The following is a 22057-nucleotide window of genomic DNA, read 5'->3' on the forward strand; positions in this document are numbered from 1 at the left end:
GTACCAAAATTAGTGTGTGCTGTAAATTGCCTCCAGCATTGTTCCGGTTTCTTCTTGCTGGAGGCTGGGTTTCCATGGCCGAGTAGCTGCGTTCAAGCCTTACATGCAGTGGTGTAAAGCACACCGCCACTGGGCTCTAGAGCAGTGGAGATGTGTTCCCTGGAGTGATGAATCACACTTCTCTGTCTGGCAATCCGATGGACGTGTCTGGGTTTGGCGGTTACCAGGAGAACGGCACTTGTCTGACTGCATTGTACCAAGTGTAAAGTTTGGTGGAGGGGGGATTATGGTGTGGGGTTGTTTTTCAGGGGTTGGGCTTGGCCTCTTAGTTCCAGTGAAGGGAACTCTTAAGGCGTCAGCATGCCAAGACTTTTAGAACAATTTCATGCTCCCAACTTTGTGGAAACAGTTTGGGGATGGCCCCTTCCTGTTCCAACATGACTGCACACCAGTGCACAAAGCAAGGTCCATAAAGACATGGATGAGCCAGTTTTCGGTAGAGGAACTTGACTGGCCTGCACAGAGTCCTGACCTCATCCCGATAGAACATCTTTGGGATGAATTAGAGCAGAGACTGGGAGCCAGGCCCTCTCGTCCGAAATCAGTGACTGACTTCACATGCGCTTCTGGAAGATTGATCAAACATTTCCATAGACACACTCCTAAGCCTTGTGGACAGCCTTCCCAGAAGAGTTGAAGCTGTTATAGGTGCAAAGGGTGGGCAAACTCAATATTGAACCCTACGGGCTAAGACTGGGATGCCATTAAAGTTCATGTGCGTGTAAAGGCAGGCGTCCCGATACTTTTGGCAATATCGTGTATCTGCTCTCTTCTCCTGCAAATACTGACTATCATACCCTCTGCACTCCTCTCCTGCCCTCACAGTCCCCTGTAATACTCCATTTCATGATAGGACAGCAATGTGATGTGATAAATCCTGTATATAACACTGAGATCTCCTCTATCTGTATATAACACAGAGATCTCCTTTACCTGTGTATAATACTGAGATCTTCTCTACCTGAACATAACACTGAGATGAGATGAACCAATTATATAACAGAGGAGGAAGGCCCCTGTACTGGCCTGTAGCATGCAGCTGTCCTGCTGATCTGGGTCTCACCTGTGGCAGTCATCTACCCCCTCAGGGTCACTTCATGCATCCTTCATGCAGAGTGAACACATCACATGAGTGCTCAGCACCCTCTTTCCCCCTCTCAGTCAGCTTTCCTATAGCAGTCAGGGCAGATGGCAAGGAAGCGCTGCCAGCATATGCGGAGCTGAGTGTTTGTAAATGTTTCAACGTGTTTATGTATGCACATGTCTGTCTGTTTATCTACATTAATTGTGCATTAACTAGCTGCTACTCGCTATACTCCGGGGTACGTGAAGTGGAAACGCAATGTACTTCTTGCAGAGCCAGGAGCTTCCTTGTTGCTGTCTCTCATATGCAGAAAGCCAAATGTATCAAAATATCAGTACTAAAGCCAATGTCAAACTAGCGATCTCGTCGGTAGCAACAAATGCCAGCAACTGGGTCGCTAAATAGAAAACTCACCTGCTTCTATTACGTGGCTTCTTTGCTGGCTGCAACATTATTAAATCCTGCTTACCAGCGAGGGAGCAACTGCAGAGCAAAGCTGCGATGGAGTGATGCTGTAGACACATGTAGCAAGGTGTGAGGACCACATTGTATTTGCTCCTGGGTGCCTCTAGATCTCCCCAAATGTCCATGATTTATCTGTGTAGGAACTTTTTTTTATGGGAAGCCCGCCCAGCATAGAATGAATGTATCCTCTGCTGTGAACTCCAGGTACCATGTTTAAGAGGTCTGTGTTGTGAATGGACACTGTGCCGTCATGAGATTTCAGTGTCCATTTTGGTTCAGACATGGTATATATATAAATACCATGTACTGCATCACAAAAGAAGAGTCCTGGACAGGAAAGAAGAGGGGTTAGCCACCATTATATGAACATGAGAGTTTGGTCCACATGGTCGACTCTTCTAGGGAACAAGTCTGCTTCCTAACAAAGTGAGAGTAATTTTCTGGAAAGACATTAAGACTAGAAGCCACATATGAGGTTCCAGTGTATATCATATGTGTGGGCTTCCCCTTAAAGGCGAAGCAAGAGAACCCCTAATGGCACCAGAAAAGACTGCAAAGCACTGTGAGTACCCATGCTGGGAAGGACTTTACCTTTAGTGTTGCAGAATCTTTTGGGGGTAGACTGGACAGAAGTTCCATCTTTTAGGAGACTAACTGAGCACCCATGAAACTGTAAGCACCTGAGTACTAGCAAGACTAAAAAATGTATGTTATACTGGAAATGCCTCTTTGTGAACATAAGATTGCTCATTAACAAGTTATGGTAAAGCAAAGTCCTTAAAATGCAATCCAACCCCCGACTGAATATTTCATGTGTGTAATGGGCCGAGATGAAGAGTAAGAGCGAGCCGGAAGTAAGAAAAGGTGCTTGACACCATCATGGGTTCTAGTTTGGAATGGGGTAGTTGGCTCACCAATGTGTCACCAAAGATATCCCCCCTACAGGAACTTGCTTAACCCCTTCCCACCAACTCCTGGTGACTCTTTAATTGGGCATTAAAATGGAAGTTTAGTCAAAATCTAAGACTAAACTTACCTCCACCACCATTCTAAGCCTATTCTATCTAACTCTGTAAATAAAAGATGCACATACTTACCTATTCTGAAGGTGCTCCAGTCCGGTGACTTTTGTATAAATGCGAGATTGCCAACAATGGTCACAAATTCCTGGGAGATGACGTCACCCATAAGCTTGCTATGGGGCATCCGTTGTTGGCTGTCCCTCCTCCACAGAGAAGCCTCCGGAGACACCTGATAATGGGACCGGAGCGGCTTCAGGATAGGTAAGTATACATATAATTTCTTTACAGGGTTAGATAAAATAGGCTTAGAATGGGGGCGGGAGTAAGTTTAGCCTTAGTAAGATTTTGAGTAAACTTCAACTTTAACACTGGGAGGAGGAGGCAGAGGCATCATCCTAATTATATGGTTGGGTCTTAAGAGGTTACTTGATCGGGAGCCTGTTCAACTGGCTCCCAATCACAGAGACTGAGAGCTGTCAGCAAAAGTTTGGTCATTGTGGTGGAAGTGTGCATTGGGAGCACTCTCAGCACACAACCTGAGACCCCCATGGGATGCACATGTGCAGCACCTGGACGTTAAGGCCTGCCCACCCTGCTACACTGATGTTTGCCTTGTGTCAGCAGGGAGAGGTTAAAAACAACCTGCTGGAAGGGGCGGTAACATGTTGGCGTAGCCACTGGGGGAGCTTCCTTTACTGATCACACGACACCCCTCCAGTTTCCTGGAAGCTGGCTGCATTGAAGTACAGAAAACTCAGGTTACGCTGAACTGAGTGGACTTTATGACTTTAGCCTAGCTGCAGTGTTTCTTGGGTAGCATTACCAGCCCATTGAATTTCAGCAATGTTCATTAAGATAGCTTTTGAAGTACTGCCTCAGGAGGCCAAAATGCTATAAATGCTTCGGCTAGCAGCATACGCCCAAATCATGCGCAAGCAGAATCCAAACAAGGAACAATAAATCTGAGCAAAGAGTACACGATCTAATAATGCCGAGACCTGTTAATGTTGCCCTGGAGGGTCTGGGACAATGTAAAGTCATCAAGAACATGTGCACAACCTGGAAATTGACATAGGAAGGTGTGCAATAAAGAGCAAAAGGATGATCTACAAAGCACAGTAATCCATAGAAACCCCACTCCACTTTATTAGTCTGCAGAAGCCCATTTCTGATTGGTAACCATTTGTTTACTTTATTTGCTATTACTGTATATTCCTCCCCATCAGTGGCAGAGGTAAAGGAGCTTGCAGTCTAATGTCAGAACTGCAGCCACATAGATACACATGCATGTAGAATAGAGCCGATTCTATTAATCTCCCAGTATGTTCTCGGGTTGGGAGTTGCTGCACTCTGGCAGCTATGTGCGTTGATCTCTGCCCCCTTTTATTGAATAAACTGCAAGAGGTAGATTGCTGGTTTGCGGTAAATGTCATTATGAAACTTGTTTTCCTTCAGCTGAGCATTTCCTGATGTAATTAGCAGTACAGTGGTCACTAAGGCAGCTTTTCATGTTTCTCCGATTGTTAAAAGAGATGTAAGCCATCATATGGAAAACAGGAGCTACTGTGTTCAGCATGGAATAAAGGAGACTTCATTTATCCTGCTGTACAGTTATTCCACACCTTCCCTTAACAAGATGTTTGCTGTGCATCTGCCAGGGCAGATGTGTTTGTAGTGGAGGGGAGCCTGGAATTAGATCTGTTAGTCAGAACACTGTCACACTGTAAGCTTTTTCTGTGGTATTTCTGCTATGCAGGGAAGATAATATCATATTAAAGCTCAAATTCAGTCAAAATAATTTTTAGAAAAAATCAGCACAAGGGACTGTACTTACTATCAATGAGAAGTGTCCCTTATGCTGATGGCTGTGGATTTTTTTAAATGTTCTGCCCTCCAACCCTCTATCCCTACCCCTGTCATTGTTATCTTCTGGTGCTGCTGTAGTTAATAGAGCCAAGGGACCTGTCATATGCGCTCATCAACAGTTCTGACTTTCAGAGCCCTTCCACCATTCATAGAAGCAGTACTATAGCTTCCATCAATGAAGAGCAATCTATGAATAGAGGAGGGAGGACCGGATGAACTAAAAGTCCACCACTTTCATAGATCGTTTTTCATTCATAGACGCTATTGTACAGTACAGCTTCTATGAATGGAGGAGGGGGTGGATAGGACGGGAATAGTCAGCACTCTTGATGAGTGCATATGACAAGTCCTTTGGCTCTTTAATCCTGATGGTTTATTTAACAGATCAAAAATGAGCAATTAAAGAGCTTTTAAAGACATTTTTTTATTTATTATTTTATTATTATACAGGATTTATATAGCGCCAACAGTTCAGCATTTACAATATAATGGGAGACAATACAGCAACAGTACAGTTCAATACAAGAGGGATAGGAGGGCCCTGATCCTGGGAGCTTACAATCTAGGAGACTCACCTGCTCTGTGCAGGTATTGCACACAGTGGTGTATTCAGGTTTTGTGCTGCCCTAGGCATCACAAAAATTGGTCCCACCCCCCCCCCCCTTCCTACATGGAGAGACCCTGACTCCAACCAACACCCCACGAGAAGAGCCTGACATTGACTAACAACACCCCAGCCCCCACCCACCCTCACTCGAGAGAGCCTTCCACTACCACTGCCCCCCATACACTGTCACCCCCCCCCCCCCGGCAAGAGATAAGACACTCACCTTCACAGCTCTGGACATCCCCGGAAACAAGACACAGGCTCTGCATACACCATCAAGCAGCCCCCAGCCTCTCTCATATCCCACCTGGTCCCCGTGCTGCACGTGTCCCTTCTTCCTTTCCTTCTTTCAGGGGACAGTGCTGCCCCCCTGAAAAATGCTGCTGCCCCCTTGAAAAATGCCGCCCTAGGCAAATGCCTTGTTTGCCTTGTGGTAAATACACCCCTGATTGCACAGAGTGGCCCCCAACCTCCTATTCTGGGGACCCCTGTTAGCATTCCTGGCTCCTCCTCTGTTTCGTGTGCCACCCACATCCTATGGAGGCCAACATGCAGGCTTGCTCTCGAGCTGGACTGTGTGCATTCAAAGACACACACAAAGCTGTTTGGTCTCGCCCCCAACCCTCAACTCACAGGATTTGACTGACAGCAACAGGTGCCAATGTCTCTCGCTGCTCTCAGCCACGTTTGTAAGAGTGGGGAGAGAAGAGCGGCAGATGAACACAGCACTGGATCAATGCAGGACTCAGGTACGTATTTAAGGGGGAATGCATTAGGGTAAAAACCGTTAACCTCTAGAAGCACTTTGAGTAAAGCTTATTGTTATGGTTTACATATACTTTAACCCTTTATTTGTCCTGTGACCATTGTCATAGAGACAGGAAATAATTGAAGAAAAAAGTTTATGCTATACATACTCTTTGCAGTCTCTAATGGCGTAAAAGACCTACATTGCCCCATAGTAACCAGAGACCATACTCGCATAGGGAAGTTCAAGAAAAGCAGTTATTCATGCCATGCTAGAAGTACTTTATCTGAAATGAATACTGGGATTTGGTGACTTTTACCCAAATAATTAAAGTGAAGTATGAATTTTATATACGGCCACTTGTCTGAATGACAGATACAGTTTTTATGATATTTGAATTTTCTTTGGGATTTTAACCACTTGCCTACCGAGCACTTATACCCCCTTCCTGCCCAGGCCAATTTTCAGCTTTCAGCGCTGTCACACTTTGAATGACAATTGCGCGGTCATGCAACGCTGTACCCATATGAAATTTTTATAATTTTTTTGAGACAGAGCTTTCTTTTGGTGGTATTTAATCACCTCTGGGTTTTTTATTTTTTGCTTAACCAAAAACAACTGAAAATTTTGAAAAAAAAAAGTTTTTTCTTAGTTTTTGTTATAAAATTTTGTAAATAAGTGATTTTTCTCCTTCACTGATGTGCGCTAATGAGGCTGCAGTGATGGACACTGATAGGCCGATCTGATAGGTGGCACTGATGAGGAGGCACTGGTAGGTGGCACTGATGGGCATTGACAGGCATCACTGATGGGCACTGAAAGGCAGCACTCATATATGGCACTGATAGGCGGCACTGATCGGTGGCACTGATAGGCAGCACTGACTGGCACTGTTAGGTGGCACTGATAGGCAACACTGACGGGCACTGATAGGCAGCACTGATGCACACTGATAGGCGGCACTGACTGGCACTGATTGGCAGCAATGATAGGTGGCACTGACTGGTATTGATAGGTGGCACTGACTGGCACTGCTAGGTGACACTAAATGACAGCTCAGATGGGCAGTGATATGTGGCATTGATGTGCACTGGTATGTGGCATTAATGTGGCACTGTTGGGCACTAACAGGTGGCATGGATCAGCACTGACAGCTGGCATTGATGGACACTGACAGGTGGCACTGCTGGGGCTACACTGCTCATCAGGGCACACTGATCATCAGTGCCCTGATGATCTGTGTACATGTCCCCTCCGAGGAATGCTGATTACCGGCTCTCCTCTCCTCTTGAGCTGTCAGCATGAAGTCCTCTCAGAATGAGAGAACCGCCTTGTGCCCACCATTAAGGCGGTAATGGCGGGCGGGAGGCGGTTAAAGCTGCAGCATAGCTATTAACAAAATCCATACTTTTAGTAATGTAGCACCTTCCTAGTCAGCTGGGGGGGAGCTAGACTCCAGTTGTTAGCAGCCTGGGTGTGGTAGCTAGCAGGGGTCAAATTATGCTCAGAGTGAGGACCACCTGTGTAGCAGGGAAGGAGTGGTCCAGCTAGAAGACCTGGTAGCAGCCATTGACCCACCAGCAGCACAGGAGAAGGACTGAGTGAGTAAACCTGCACCCCCTGGGCCAGAAAGGGAAGGAGGCACTCTTGTGGGAAGCTGGATTAGCCTGCCACCCAGGACTGTTTCACAAAATTTGTGGCGGACACCAAATCCCCTGCTCAGGGATTCCTCCAGACAGCTGGGAAAAGAAGAGGATTTATCTGGGGTGATACTACAGGAGATGCTGGTTAGCTCTCCAAAAGAGACTGTTTTGCTGTAAAGACTTGTAAATAGTTTCAGGAATTTGTCCCTGGTTTCTCGATTCCATTGGTCATCCCATGCACCACTTACCCCATCCAAGTTTAATTCCCCTAATAAAACTCCAAAAACAAGCTCATGGACTAGTCACTGACTCCTGGGCACATGTTGGTGTGGAAATGCATGTTGCCTGGCTGTGCAGGGCTATAGGGGGACCCAAACTTCTGCAACTCCTAGGGGGTAGTGCTACAGCAACATTACCTGTAATGAAGAGTGTCCCACATTGTGCAGACTGGATTCTGTAGAAATCTTCTGTTTTTGGATGCCCTGTCCTCTTACTGGTGCTGAACCTTTTATAACCCGTTATGTTTAAAGGCATTGGATCTACAGTGAAGTTCCTGGTAGGGATCTGCCCTTTCCTTCTCCATTTAGAAAAGTTCCTTCACTGTTTTTACACTGCATGTATCACAGTCTGTGAATGGGGTGAGAGATTCCTGTCATTCCGCTGACTCTCCCCCATTCACAGATACTGTTACATACAATGTAAACTATGCACAGGCTTTTCTCAATGGAGGAGGAGGGGGCAGTTCCCACTCAACATGTGGCCCTTGGAACAATCTGATTTGGCCCTCGACCTCAAACTGAATGCAGGAATGTTGGTGCTCTTTCAGAAAATGCCCCACGCCTGTAAGATGTAATAGAAGTCTATGGCAAAGCGCAGCTAACCCGCAGGAAATCTGCAGATATACTGCACAAGTGGTTCAGGTAAACCACAGTGCATAAGTGTGAAAGAAGCCCTATAGGTGGCTTAGGACAGTATGAACATGCTTACATTTGGGGTTTTGAGATTCTGAGATTCTGTATTTTTACCCCCCCCAAGTGTCAGAGGTCACATTGGCGACCTTGCCCCATGCTCCAGGGGACCCGTGCGGCCTCCCTGTCACATTTTTTGTTTTACACTTGGACAGAAGGGGTGGCGGGGGCAGCATATACAGGATCTCCTCTCCATTTCCCCCCTGCAGCTGGCAGGAGGGAGAGGAGGAGAAGCCGGATTTCAGCAGTTGCAGGAGGAAAGTGGAGAATTCTGAATCATTTCATTTCATTGGGGCCCGTGACCAGCTACCAAATCACTTAAGTGGCCCTCGATCTTCAAAAGGTTGAGCACCCCTGGTCTGAGGTATCCCCATGTGATCATTCAGACTGTAAATTGTCTTTGCTGTGCTCTATACTCTGGGTTATATGAAGTGGAAACACAATGTACTTCTTGCAGGGACAGGAACTGCCTCCTTGCTCTCTCTCACATACTGAAATCCTAAAGTGTCAGCACCAAAGCCAGTGTCACGTTGGCAATCTTGTCGGCAATGTCAACTTGCCAATGACAGAGATACATTGGGTGTCAACTCTGAGCCACATCCCAGTCCAAGAAGTAGATGGTGACTCTGAATGGTGCCTGAACAAGGATGGCTCTGTACTTCCAGAGATATAAGCACATGAAGACTTTGATAGTTGAAGTGAAAGGTGATAAATACTTGAAATGTTATATTTAACCATTACTTAGCACACATGTCCTTAAAGTGTATGTAAACCATGCCAATGAACAGGGCCATGGATAAGGGGGTATCACCAGTCCTCATGTATGGGGCCCAGGTAGCTGGGTGAATCCGATGTGGGCAGGGACGGTGTTCGGCAGGAGGACACTTACTGGTACCTGTATGGCTCTCTCTGCAGCAGTTGAAAGCTGACTTCTTCTCCTATCCCTCCCGCTGGCTTTAAGCTGCTCCAGAGAGAGTCATGCAGCGGATCGGTTCCAGTAACTGCCCCCACCCACTGCTCCCATCACCCTCCCTGTACAGGCCCCCCTGTGTACCCCCACGCAGTGCTCCTGGTTTCCCTCCTCTCCTCACCAGCAGCTGCAAGTACACAATAGGATCTATCAGGATGGAAAGTAGAGGAAGGGTCTGGTAAAATATGCCACATTTTTCAGCCTTTTCTTTCCTTGAATTAACACAGTTAACGATTGGTACCTATCACTCACTGTGTTTATTCAATGATTGGTACCTATCACTCACTGTGTTTATTCAATGATTGGTACCTATCACTCACTGTGTTTATTCAATGATTGGTACCTATCACTCACTGTGTTTATTCATACCTGAAGCATAGTAAACTGTATACTTCTTTTTTTCCTTTTTTTTTTTTTTTAAAACCTGTCAGGTTGGCTGTATGGGGTCCTGTGGTTTCTAATGGCAGCCCTGCCAATGAACATCTCTTAATTGCTCCCTTTTGGTCTCATTGAAAATTTTCAGTTAAATCTGTTTATTAATGGAGATAATACCTGTAGATTCTGCCAGAAATCCTGCAAACTCTTAACTTCTTGTACAATTTGCCTGTGCCGTTGTCGTCGTTATTGTTACAGCACAGTGAGTGAGCCTTGTCACCCTAAGACAGGCAATGTGTTACTGGCAGGATCATCAGGTAAAGATACGGGAAAGTGAATGCAGCCCCCACATCTATGGACTGGTAAACTGCAATATTCCAAATTTTTCTTGGGTTTCAATATGCTTCAACATAAAAAATGTAACCAATGCTTTTTAAAACCAATGTGGATCTCTAAATGCATATATTCAGCCAAACCACAAAATTTTCAACACGCCAATCGTCCACTGTTTCCCACAAACTAATGTTTATGACTTTTTTTTTTTTGCTGCGTAGAACTGGTCAATATTACATGATAAACATTTCAGGTTTGGAGAGTGTCTGAAATGCTTATTTCCCTTATGGAACAAGCCACATTATTATGCAGTTTCGGAGATAACACGTGAAGTGACACCTCCCGTGTCTGAGGTATGAGCCCTGAAAAATATGGAGGTGGCCAGTGCTGACCTGTTTCTGAAAGTGCTAGTGTCTGATTAGTCATTCCAATCTTATGACTTTGTGTATATACGGACACAAAACAAGTATGTAGTTAGTGAAGACTGAAGTCTAGATCTACATACTTGTTCCAGGTCAGTAATACAGAAAATTCTAAAGGCAGTGAGCCAACACATCAGCCAGGTAACTAGCATTTTTAGAATGAAGTCAGGGATCATCTTACAAATTTATTTTGTTGTGTTATAAAGGGAAACAATGCCACTGATGACAATTACTTCTGAAAATGCAAGTTGCCTGGCTGTCGTGCTGATCCACTTTTTGAGATGTAGACCCATATGAAGCAAACAGATCAGGATTTTTACTTCAAGTCATCCTACTGCATATTTGTTCCTGGTCAGTGAGTCAAAGTAGTAAAGGGGTCTTTTCACAAAAAATAATAGGTCAAACCCTGTTACTTGTAAATGAAAACTCTAAATATTAATATACTGGTGCGCACATTGCTAAACACTGTTCTTTTTCTACAAGTTCTTGTCCCTCAAAGTCTGTACGGATATGGACTCTTCCAGAAGGCTCCATTTCCTTGGTTCCTCCTCAGCTCTCACTGGTTCCTCCTGACCTTTGAAAGTATTAAAGGTGTCCTATGACAAAAAATAGGTCAAACCTTGTTACTTGCAAACGAAAACGCTAATACTCCCCTACTGGTGCTCCCATTGCCAAAAACTGCTCCTTTCACAAGTTCTTGTCACTCAATGTTTGTACGAAAATGGACACTTCCAGGAGGCTGCTTCTCGTTGGTTGCTCCACAGCTCTCACTGGTTCCCCCTGACCTTCAAAAGTATTAAAGGTGTCCTGTCACAAAAAATAATAGGTCAAACCCTGTTACTTGTAAATGAAGACTATATACCTACAGGTGCTCACAACACTGTTCCTTTCACAAGTTCTTGCCCCTCGAAGTCTGTATGGAAATGGACACTTCTGGGAGGCTCTATCTCCATGGTTCCTCCTCAGTTCTTGCTGGTTCCCCCCCCCCCCCCGACCTTCACATCACTACTGTGCACTCTGAAGGTCAGTGGGAGGAACCATTGAGAGCTGTTGGGGACCCAGGAAATTGACACACCTGGAAGTGTCAGTTTCCAAACAGAATTCAGGGAATGAGAACTTGAGAATGGTGATGCCAGCACCTGGAAAGGTATTTGCAGTCTTCTTGTACAAGTGTCAAGGAATTGCTTTAACAACTTTCATGGGAAGGTCACTTTAAAGCCAGAGTCTGCCAGGAACAGGGGTGGACTGACAACTCATGGGGCCCCCGGGCAGTAGGGGATCATGGGGCCCCTGTGTCCTTGCCCACACTCAACACCCAAAAAAGCCTATAAAAAGGTACCAGGGACATTTCATGGGGCCCTCTACTGACCCCGGGCCTTCGGGCAGTGCCCGAGTGCTCGAATGGTCAGTCCGCCCCTGGTCAGGAAACTAGCATTTTCAATGATTGGTACCTATCACTCACTGTGTTTATTCAATGATTGGTACCTATCACTCACTGTGTTTATTCATACCTGAAGCATAGTAAACTGTATACTTCTTTTTTTCCTTTTTTTTTTTTTTTAAAACCTGTCAGGTTGGCTGTATGGGGTCCTGTGGTTTCTAATGGCAGCCCTGCCAATGAACATCTCTTAATTGCTCCCTTTTGGTCTCATTGAAAATTTTCAGTTAAATCTGTTTATTAATGGAGATAATACCTGTAGATTCTGCCAGAAATCCTGCAAACTCTTAACTTCTTGTACAATTTGCCTGTGCCGTTGTCGTCGTTATTGTTACAGCACAGTGAGTGAGCCTTGTCACCCTAAGACAGGCAATGTGTTACTGGCAGGATCATCAGGTAAAGATACGGGAAAGTGAATGCAGCCCCCACATCTATGGACTGGTAAACTGCAATATTCCAAATTTTTCTTGGGTTTCAATATGCTTCAACATAAAAAATGTAACCAATGCTTTTTAAAACCAATGTGGATCTCTAAATGCATATATTCAGCCAAACCACAAAATTTTCAACACGCCAATCGTCCACTGTTTCCCACAAACTAATGTTTATGACTTTTTTTTTTTTTGCTGCGTAGAACTGGTCAATATTACATGATAAACATTTCAGGTTTGGAGAGTGTCTGAAATGCTTATTTCCCTTATGGAACAAGCCACATTATTATGCAGTTTCGGAGATAACACGTGAAGTGACACCTCCCGTGTCTGAGGTATGAGCCCTGAAAAATATGGAGGTGGCCAGTGCTGACCTGTTTCTGAAAGTGCTAGTGTCTGATTAGTCATTCCAATCTTATGACTTTGTGTATATACGGACACAAAACAAGTATGTAGTTAGTGAAGACTGAAGTCTAGATCTACATACTTGTTCCAGGTCAGTAATACAGAAAATTCTAAAGGCAGTGAGCCAACACATCAGCCAGGTAACTAGCATTTTTAGAATGAAGTCAGGGATCATCTTACAAATTTATTTTGTTGTGTTATAAAGGGAAACAATGCCACTGATGACAATTACTTCTGAAAATGCAAGTTGCCTGGCTGTCGTGCTGATCCACTTTTTGAGATGTAGACCCATATGAAGCAAACAGATCAGGATTTTTACTTCAAGTCATCCTACTGCATATTTGTTCCTGGTCAGTGAGTCAAAGTAGTAAAGGGGTCTTTTCACAAAAAATAATAGGTCAAACCCTGTTACTTGTAAATGAAAACTCTAAATATTAATATACTGGTGCGCACATTGCTAAACACTGTTCTTTTTCTACAAGTTCTTGTCCCTCAAAGTCTGTACGGATATGGACTCTTCCAGAAGGCTCCATTTCCTTGGTTCCTCCTCAGCTCTCACTGGTTCCTCCTGACCTTTGAAAGTATTAAAGGTGTCCTATGACAAAAAATAGGTCAAACCTTGTTACTTGCAAACGAAAACGCTAATACTCCCCTACTGGTGCTCCCATTGCCAAAAACTGCTCCTTTCACAAGTTCTTGTCACTCAATGTTTGTACGAAAATGGACACTTCCAGGAGGCTGCTTCTCGTTGGTTGCTCCACAGCTCTCACTGGTTCCCCCTGACCTTCAAAAGTATTAAAGGTGTCCTGTCACAAAAAATAATAGGTCAAACCCTGTTACTTGTAAATGAAGACTATATACCTACAGGTGCTCACAACACTGTTCCTTTCACAAGTTCTTGCCCCTCGAAGTCTGTATGGAAATGGACACTTCTGGGAGGCTCTATCTCCATGGTTCCTCCTCAGTTCTTGCTGGTTCCCCCCCCCCCCCCCGACCTTCACATCACTACTGTGCACTCTGAAGGTCAGTGGGAGGAACCATTGAGAGCTGTTGGGGACCCAGGAAATTGACACACCTGGAAGTGTCAGTTTCCAAACAGAATTCAGGGAATGAGAACTTGAGAATGGTGATGCCAGCACCTGGAAAGGTATTTGCAGTCTTCTTGTACAAGTGTCAAGGAATTGCTTTAACAACTTTCATGGGAAGGTCACTTTAAAGCCAGAGTCTGCCAGGAACAGGGGTGGACTGACAACTCATGGGGCCCCCGGGCAGTAGGGGATCATGGGGCCCCTGTGTCCTTGCCCACACTCAACACCCAAAAAAGCCTATAAAAAGGTACCAGGGACATTTCATGGGGCCCTCTACTGACCCCGGGCCTTCGGGCAGTGCCCGAGTGCTCGAATGGTCAGTCCGCCCCTGGTCAGGAAACTAGCATTTTCAAAAGTACGGCAACATGCTTTAGTATGTGTGTTATCAGCTGGATAGAAGTCTATGTGTTTGTGCACTGACTGTATAGTACAAGCTGTGTGCATGTCTGAGTTTGTGCAGTGGCTAGATGAAACAGGCTGTGTGCACTGAGCTGTACTTAGTCCATCTGTTCCACACTTGCTCATACTGTGCCACATCAAGCTTTTGGTTTCAGCACCAGATCTGAAGCTGCAGTAAATATCATGACAACTGCTGCTCACTCTTCCTGTTCAGCAGATACGTATACTCCCAGCACAACATCCATCGCAAACCCCAGGGCAAGAGCAGCATGAGCAATTTGTCATGTCATATTATCTGATATGACATAACAATATTGCATCAGGCATCTGAAAATCTGCTTTGTATATCCTGGGTGGTATTTACTACTGATGTCAAAAGACAGCGCAGTCATGTCCAAAGGGTCATTGAGGATCTTAAAGAAAAACATCACTTTTTTATTTCCCAAAAAAAGCCTACCTACAGTTTCCAAACCATATTCTAGTTAGATTCTACCAACTGTTAAAGCAGAACTCCAGGTATAAAACTATTATTTAAATATATTCCTGAATAACCACAAAGAATATACTGTAAATACAGATTGTGTGCACCAAATGCCTTTTGCTAACTCAGTTATTACCATGTAAAAGTAGCAGTAACATCATTTCTGTGATGTACAGAGAGCAGAGCTGTGGGAGGGACCCAGCAGACCTCACCTACTACAGGCTGTCTTCAGAAAAATATAGGAGGGGCGGAGACAAGACCAGTCACACTGCACACAAGCAGAGCGCGGCAGTGACCGGTCATTGTTACAGGCACTACACAGTGGTAAAGTTTCACACTGGGATTACTGCACAGATCTGAAAGAAATACACAAAGCACATTGCGATTCAAGGAAGAATACATGTGACTCTTGCATTTACACAATATTTGCTTATAATGGAGTTCAGCTTTAAGCCCCTTTTGAGCTTTCCTTATACACATCTCTCAGCATTTAATGTTTCTGTCAAACTATAAAAAAGAAAACTTCCCAGCTCAACTTACCAACCAGCTTGCAAACAAGCCAAATTGTCCTGTCTAACAGCACACATTTGTAAATCATGCGTAAGCTGCAGAGTCCCTTCGGCACCCCAATATTCTGCAGTTCCTAACTCTATAAATTTTGAGAGCCTCCATAAAAGAAGCACATGCATAGGGCAGGTGAGCCTGAGGGAGCCCACCCCTCATTAAAAGGTACAGAGGTGCACTGGGCACCCAGCATATAGCACAATGGCAGCTAAGGTGTCCAGTGCACCCCATAACCAGCACATCAACAGTACAAAAAATGGCCACTGCCACAATCTATAACTGGCCTTTGCAGCAAGGAGCACATAGAAGGGCAATATTGTTTGACATGCTTCGCCCTTCCAAGTGCTCCTTGCTGCGAAGGCCAATTATAGATTGGGGCAGTGGCCATTTTTTGTACTGTTTAATGTTTCTGTCTTTTGTAATATGACTTACCCCGCAATGCAAATGCGTTAGTAATTGTCGAGTACATGCAGAGAGTGTCGGCTCAGAGACAACCTGTAGAAGGAGGGAAAAGTTAAGGGAGAATATATGTGGTCTACAGACCACAGAGAAGATCCACTGGAGCAAAATATAAAAAATTGCCACACCAGACCTCAATGTTTTATGGAAAGTCATCCGAAAACAAAAACCATTCAGGTGCTTCATAAAACAGAACAGCCACACTCTTGTGGTCAGCAGTCCTAGAGCCCCCCTCTTACACCACCAATCAACTGCCACCCTGCACTTTGATTGGAAACAATTCCTCAAGCCCTTTTTTAATGAGCATTGCTTCAGAACACGAGACAGCTCTCTGTTGTGCCCAGAGGGGAGATGCTACTGAAATATGTTCTACCTATTTCCACACGTTGCCAAAGTAACAATGGCTTAACGAAAGAAAATCACAGATACAAAATTTATACTGCCCCTTTTATATCATACAGCTTACACTGTCCTGTTCAGCCCTTCAGGTACTATATTTTTTTAATAAAATTCCTGTAAAATTTGACCTTTTTCTAATCTAATAAGCTTAGAGGAGGATTAAATGACGAACAGCAGCTGAGAAAATTGGACAAAAAAAAGGAAAATGCTGTTTGTGTACAGAGGTAAAACGATTGGCACAGGTGATACATAAAGAGTTGTGTAGTAGTACCCCTGATGATTAAATGTGATAAAAGCATAAGCATTGCACCTCTCCTGATAACAGCAACACAGATGATGATGACCAAGGTTCCTTCCCTGATTATGCAGAGGCTGCTAGCACACACACAATAGTGACTCCATATACCCTGACCCACTGACCAGTCTGCGGGATGTCTTTTTAGTCCTCATGCACACTGGACGTTTTTACAGCGGCTGTTTTTGGCTTTTGATGTTTTTTTCTACAGCCAGTAAACCCCCCAGCATGTTATCCTATGTGTCCATGCACACATAGACTGTAATCAACGTTTTTTGGCTGGAAACAAAACCCAGGACTAGTGGGTTTCTAGAGGAGTCTTTTAGCTGAAAAATGCTCTAACACTGAAAAATGTGGTCAAACACCACAAACCGGCATTTTTGAACATTTGGTTTACCAAAAACCGCTAAAAAAACACAAACGTCTAAACTCTAATGCAAAAACACAAAAAAAAGCCAAAAAACTCACGTTTTTAACATGACTTTACACAGTTAACATTATCAAAACATTCAGTGTGTATGAGGACTTAGATTTTAATGCTGAGGAATGTGTAACTGGGGACGGGTATAGGGCATGGGATACTTGGATAACTGCCAATTCCAAAGAGGAGGACACTAATTTAACTGTCCTGTAAATGGCACTTCTTGATCACTGAGACTGAAAGGAACAGCCAAATCATGGACACTGTAAAGGTTGTACCCTGTAAAGCTACACTAGCCCTTATATCCTTAAAGCACCACTGTCACCCGGATCAGAGAACAGTTTATTACACCCCGGTCACATCAAACCCGACTTTGAAATCGTGCAACTTACAGTGAAGTTGCAAAATTTTAAAGTCGGGTGAGATGCCAATTTCAGGTGCGATTTGCAAGACATCTGACACAGATGTCTATGCAGATCACACGAAAGGTAGTGAATGTACTACTTTAGAAATTGGTGCGGCTCCGACCAAGTTAGAACCGCAACGATTTGACCGCTGTAATTGTGGACAATAGGGTGCGACTTGGCATACGATTTGTAAGTCGCCTGGCATGCAAATTGCATGCCAAGTCACACCCAGTGCAACCGGGGTGTTACTCACAAGTCCACTGAATAGCTCCCCAGTCAGGACCCTGATGAGCATCAATGTTCTGTAGATCAGCAGCAAGGCCTTCAGAGATGGTGGCTTTCGCAGCTGGTGAACCTCCTAGGCCAGATGTGTAGGGCTGTACACCAAGCACATGAAAAGCCCCAAACCGGTTTCTGGGGCTAGCAGCATAGACAGTCCAGCAGCAACTTCTTAGGCCTTAGCCTGAGGCAAGAGAGCAAGCACATGGCCTCCCCAAATATTTATACTGCCCCATTGTGCCCCTGGGGCTTGAACCTCCTACTGGGATGGTTGGGGTAAATATGAATATTCATAGCTCAGCCTGGCAGGGAAATATCATTCTATAGCCAGTGGCACCAGGGACACCTACTGATAACAGTGAGAGTTCACAACCCCACTGAGCTTAGGGAGAAACCAAATGCACAACTATACAAATTAAAACTGGGTTGACTACCACCAGCCAAAAACTGAATTTTTCATATCAACTTATCTTGGGCGGTGCTAGAGTTGTAACAGTCATTGGGCCCCCTGAATCATGGGTCCAATAGCAGATTTCACCCAATACATCTTCCCCAGGTTCCCTCTCCTCCTCTCTCAGATTTCTTCATTTCTTTCTTGTGCAGCTGCCATGCCTTTTGGATGCATCAGTGTCCGCAATGAGAAAACGTACAACTGCTTCTCTGACATCACAGACAAATATGAGATTGGCCAGCTTCTGTGTGCGTGAGTATTGTGTTTTCTTAGGTTGTCATTGAGTGTACTTTGTTGTCTCTACTGTCTATTGGCCTGTGAGATGTAGCATGGAAATGTTTTTACATTGTTCAGGAAAGAGTTCTGTGAAATCTGCCTGGCCCGGGAGATGCAGACAGATCGTCTCTATGTTTGCAAAAAGTTTCTGAAGAAAGATGGCCGAAAAGTGAGGAGGGCAGCAAAGAATGAGATCATGATTCTGAAAATGTAAGTAAATAGCAATCCTTTGTAGCATCTTGGCAGCTAACTTTTGAGTTCTGATGAGGTTCAGGGAGCAAACTCGCCACACAACAGCAAGGAGGGTGGCAGCACTGTGTAAAGAAAAGACAACCACACCTACAAGTATTTCAATGAAATATAATTGGGAAACTGTGGCAATGTGTAAAAATAATAGCACTGTATGCATTGTTGGCTCCCACCCAGCATTTTGGAACTGGCTCCTAGCTTTTGGAGGATATATCCAGGTCTGTTTTCATCAGCAGGTCAAGGAGAATATCAGAGTAGGCTGCATTAGACCACAAAATCGAGGCTCAATCTTTTATTATCCTCAATGGATGAGCCAATAAAATGAAATGCTAATTGGCCTCTAAATAGGGATGATAACTTTTAGCATGTTTTGTAAAAAAAAAAAAAAAAAACCTCTTGATGAGTTTGATGGAAGTGTCTGTCTTCAGTAATCCCGAAAGCCATCTCCAGAAAATGATCTTCTCTGTTTTACAGATTAACCTTTTAAAGCACCCAAGGGAGACCCCTTCTGCTTGGAAAGTTGATAATATTGACTAACACATCATTTTTTATCTGTTTTAGCTGCAATATAAGCTCTGGGCTGAAGCTGAGAAAATAACAGGCTCGGTTTTTCTAACTCAGCCCTTGAGTTGATTGGATTATGGTCAGTTGAAAACCAGACGGCGTTATAATGTGTTGTGCTCTGAAGTCCCGTGAGTTTAGCTGTTATATATCTAATAAGCCTGGTAGCTTTAATAAAATGCTACCATCTTCTTGCTTGTAAGGGTTCAGTTTTTATTTTTTTAAACAATGGATGCAAATATCTTCTATATGGAGAAAAAGGCTTACTATCACCCAGTGTGACAGTTCATACATACATATATATATATATATATATACACACAGGGGCGGGCTAACCATGTGGAAACTCGGGCACTGCCCAGGGTCAGTAGGGGGCCCCATGAGATGCCCCTGGTACCTTCTTTTTTTTTTTTTTTTTTTTTCCAAGGACACGGGCCCCATGATCCCCTATTGCCCAGGGGCCCTATGAGTTGTCAGTCCGCCCCTGTGTGTATGTATGTGCATAAATATATATATATATGAGAGAAATGTATGTATCTGCATCCTGATAAGGTCCTAGTGCGACTTTTCTTTACCTTTTCTTAAATTACAGTGGCTCATCTACTTCAGATATTTTCCAGCACCTGCATAATCCTACGCATGCAACTTCCATTAGCTGGAACATATATGCAGTAAGGGAAGTCAAAGTAAAGCCAACGCATTGTCTTGGTTTATTTTAACAGTGTCCAACGGAACCTTATATGCCAATTCTGACCAGAGCCTGAACTAATAAAGTTTGTCTCATCCCCACCCTTAAGCTGGGTACACACGGGCCTAAAGTCGGTTTGGGACGGGACGCCTTTCGGCCCATGTGCTCAGATTCCTGTCTGACAGGAGCCGGTCTTATGACCGGCTTCTGTCAAACGAGAATGCTGGAAAATAAGCATCTGATCAGTGTTCGCAGCCAATAACTGTGAGCACTGATCAGTGTGTTCTGGTGGGGGGAGGCAGTCCCCCTGTCAGAACACAATAACTCAGCAGCGGAGATCGCCGAACTAACATTGCTTAGTTAGGTGACCTCCTGAATTGAAAGAAAAGAAATTCTACATGTGTACCTAGCATTACCTTTGGGCTATTAATGTGATGACCTCAGGAGTCAATATGGAGGCTTGTGGGGCTAGAACACAACTTAACCTTTTGAGATTTGATAAGAATCTCTGGATATAAACTGAGTCAATGTACCTGGGCTGCTGCTATGTATAACATCTAACCACAAGTTTGCTCCAAGATCGCTACCTTAAGTAGGCTTTGGTGCTACAGAAGTGAAATAACAGTTGCCCAATACATCAGTTTTAGGCATTTCCAATCTTACAGATGTATGGAGCAAACTGCAGAAACTGTGGCATGAGGGAGGCAGATTGTGACTACATGAATGACCATGCTCTCAAGGCTGTGGAAGCTATAAAGCAAACATCACAGCCCTATAGCCTAGGTCAGTGTTTCTCAACCTGTTTTCAGTCAATTCTGGACAATTTCAAGGCATCCTCTAAACCTATGGGCAGTCTTGAAGTACCCCCTTCTAAAATGTAAAACTATTCTAATAGTTTTAATTAAACAGCAACATCCACACCCATAGGACACCTAACATTAGAGGTGATTTATCCATCCAAAGCAAATACACTTCAGCACACTAGTACTGACTAGTATTCCAGTGTTTCTCTTCTCTCTGTTTTTCTCCATCACTGAGTTAATGTGACCCCCAGCACTGATGGAGAGGGACAGGGGAGGTTCAAACAAGGATGCTGTGCAGGCAGCTGATATCCTCCTTATCAACTGATGATGTTATTAGCTGTCAGGACGCCAGCGGCTAGAAGGTCATAATGGTGCACAATGAAAACCTGTAGCTTTGTGTAGCCAAAAGTCAGGCTTGTTCTACCTGTTGGCTTGTATACAAGTTTTAGGCAATTTTTAGACAATTTGCCAAGGCACCCCTGAAGAAACCTCAAGGCACCCTAAGGTACCTCGGCACTCTGGTTGAAAAAGGCTGGTCTAGGTCATATCAGCTTATTGTTCTGATCTCACTATTAACTGAAACCTGTTTTGCTTTTCGATAAAGCATCCATTATTATTTTGAACTCCACTCCATGGGGTTACTATCCTCAGGAGGATATCTACATCCTAACCAGCAAATTTTAGTGCAGTAATAGAGAAGGAAAGGGAGAATCTGACTGGATGCCATGGGCAACAAGAATACTTCTTTCTCATGTTTCTGATCCTACAGTTGTAGTTCCAAAACATGCGTCTTTGTTATATTTCTGATCCCATAGTTGTAGTTCCAATACACTCCAAATATAAATGAAATATAACAAAAGACAAAATGCATTGACCAGAAAGATGCTGTTTTGCACAGTGACGTGTGCATTCTTGTAAGTATATTTTTAGTACATTTCTGAAAGTGGTCCAGATATCCATACCTAATGGTCTTAAAGTGCTAATCAGTCAAAGAGACAGTGGGTAGAAGTGCATGAATATTTCATAATAGCCAGTAGTCTGTAGTCTACTTCCTTTTCGGTAAAAGTGCTTGTGGCCATTTTTTTAGCCCACAACGACTTCCTTCTGAAAGCAAATTTCATTCTTCAGTCTTTTTCTAAAAGACTAATAAGCCTAGAGTGCCGACTAGCTTTCTTCAAAGAACTTTTAACATATTTCTGTGGTATGAAGGACTTCAAGAAGGTAGACATATTTTGGACATTTGCCCATTAAAGTTTCCAACTCAACCCTTTATAACTGTGTATGAATAGCACAGTAGCCGGCTAATTAAATGCAGCTAAAGTACTGAATCAATCTAATTACTACATTAAAGGGTATGTAATTCCTATCAATGAGTATCTCTTATTTGCTACATTGTGGTG

The 22057-nt window shown here is 44.0% G+C and overlaps 1 protein-coding gene across 4 annotated transcripts in view; it reads left to right on the top strand.

The window, feature by feature from the left end:
• Positions 1-22057, top strand: part of LOC149463462 (caM kinase-like vesicle-associated protein) — a 110795-nt gene that overhangs the window by 59785 nt on the left and 28953 nt on the right. For all 4 annotated transcript variants that reach the window (XM_089674995.1, XM_089674997.1, XM_089674993.1 and 1 more), the window contains 2 exons: positions 18233-18332; positions 18435-18566. In XM_089674995.1, coding sequence (XP_089531121.1) covers positions 18238-18332; positions 18435-18566 — 227 coding nt within the window. In that variant the 5' untranslated portion in view covers positions 18233-18237. The remainder of the gene's footprint in view (positions 1-18232; positions 18333-18434; positions 18567-22057) is intronic.

Source organism: Staurois parvus, unplaced genomic scaffold (assembly GCF_062004578.1).
Source record: "Staurois parvus isolate SC_StPar_1 unplaced genomic scaffold, SC_StPar_1.0 ptg000154l, whole genome shotgun sequence".
NCBI lineage: Eukaryota > Metazoa > Chordata > Amphibia > Anura > Ranidae > Staurois > Staurois parvus.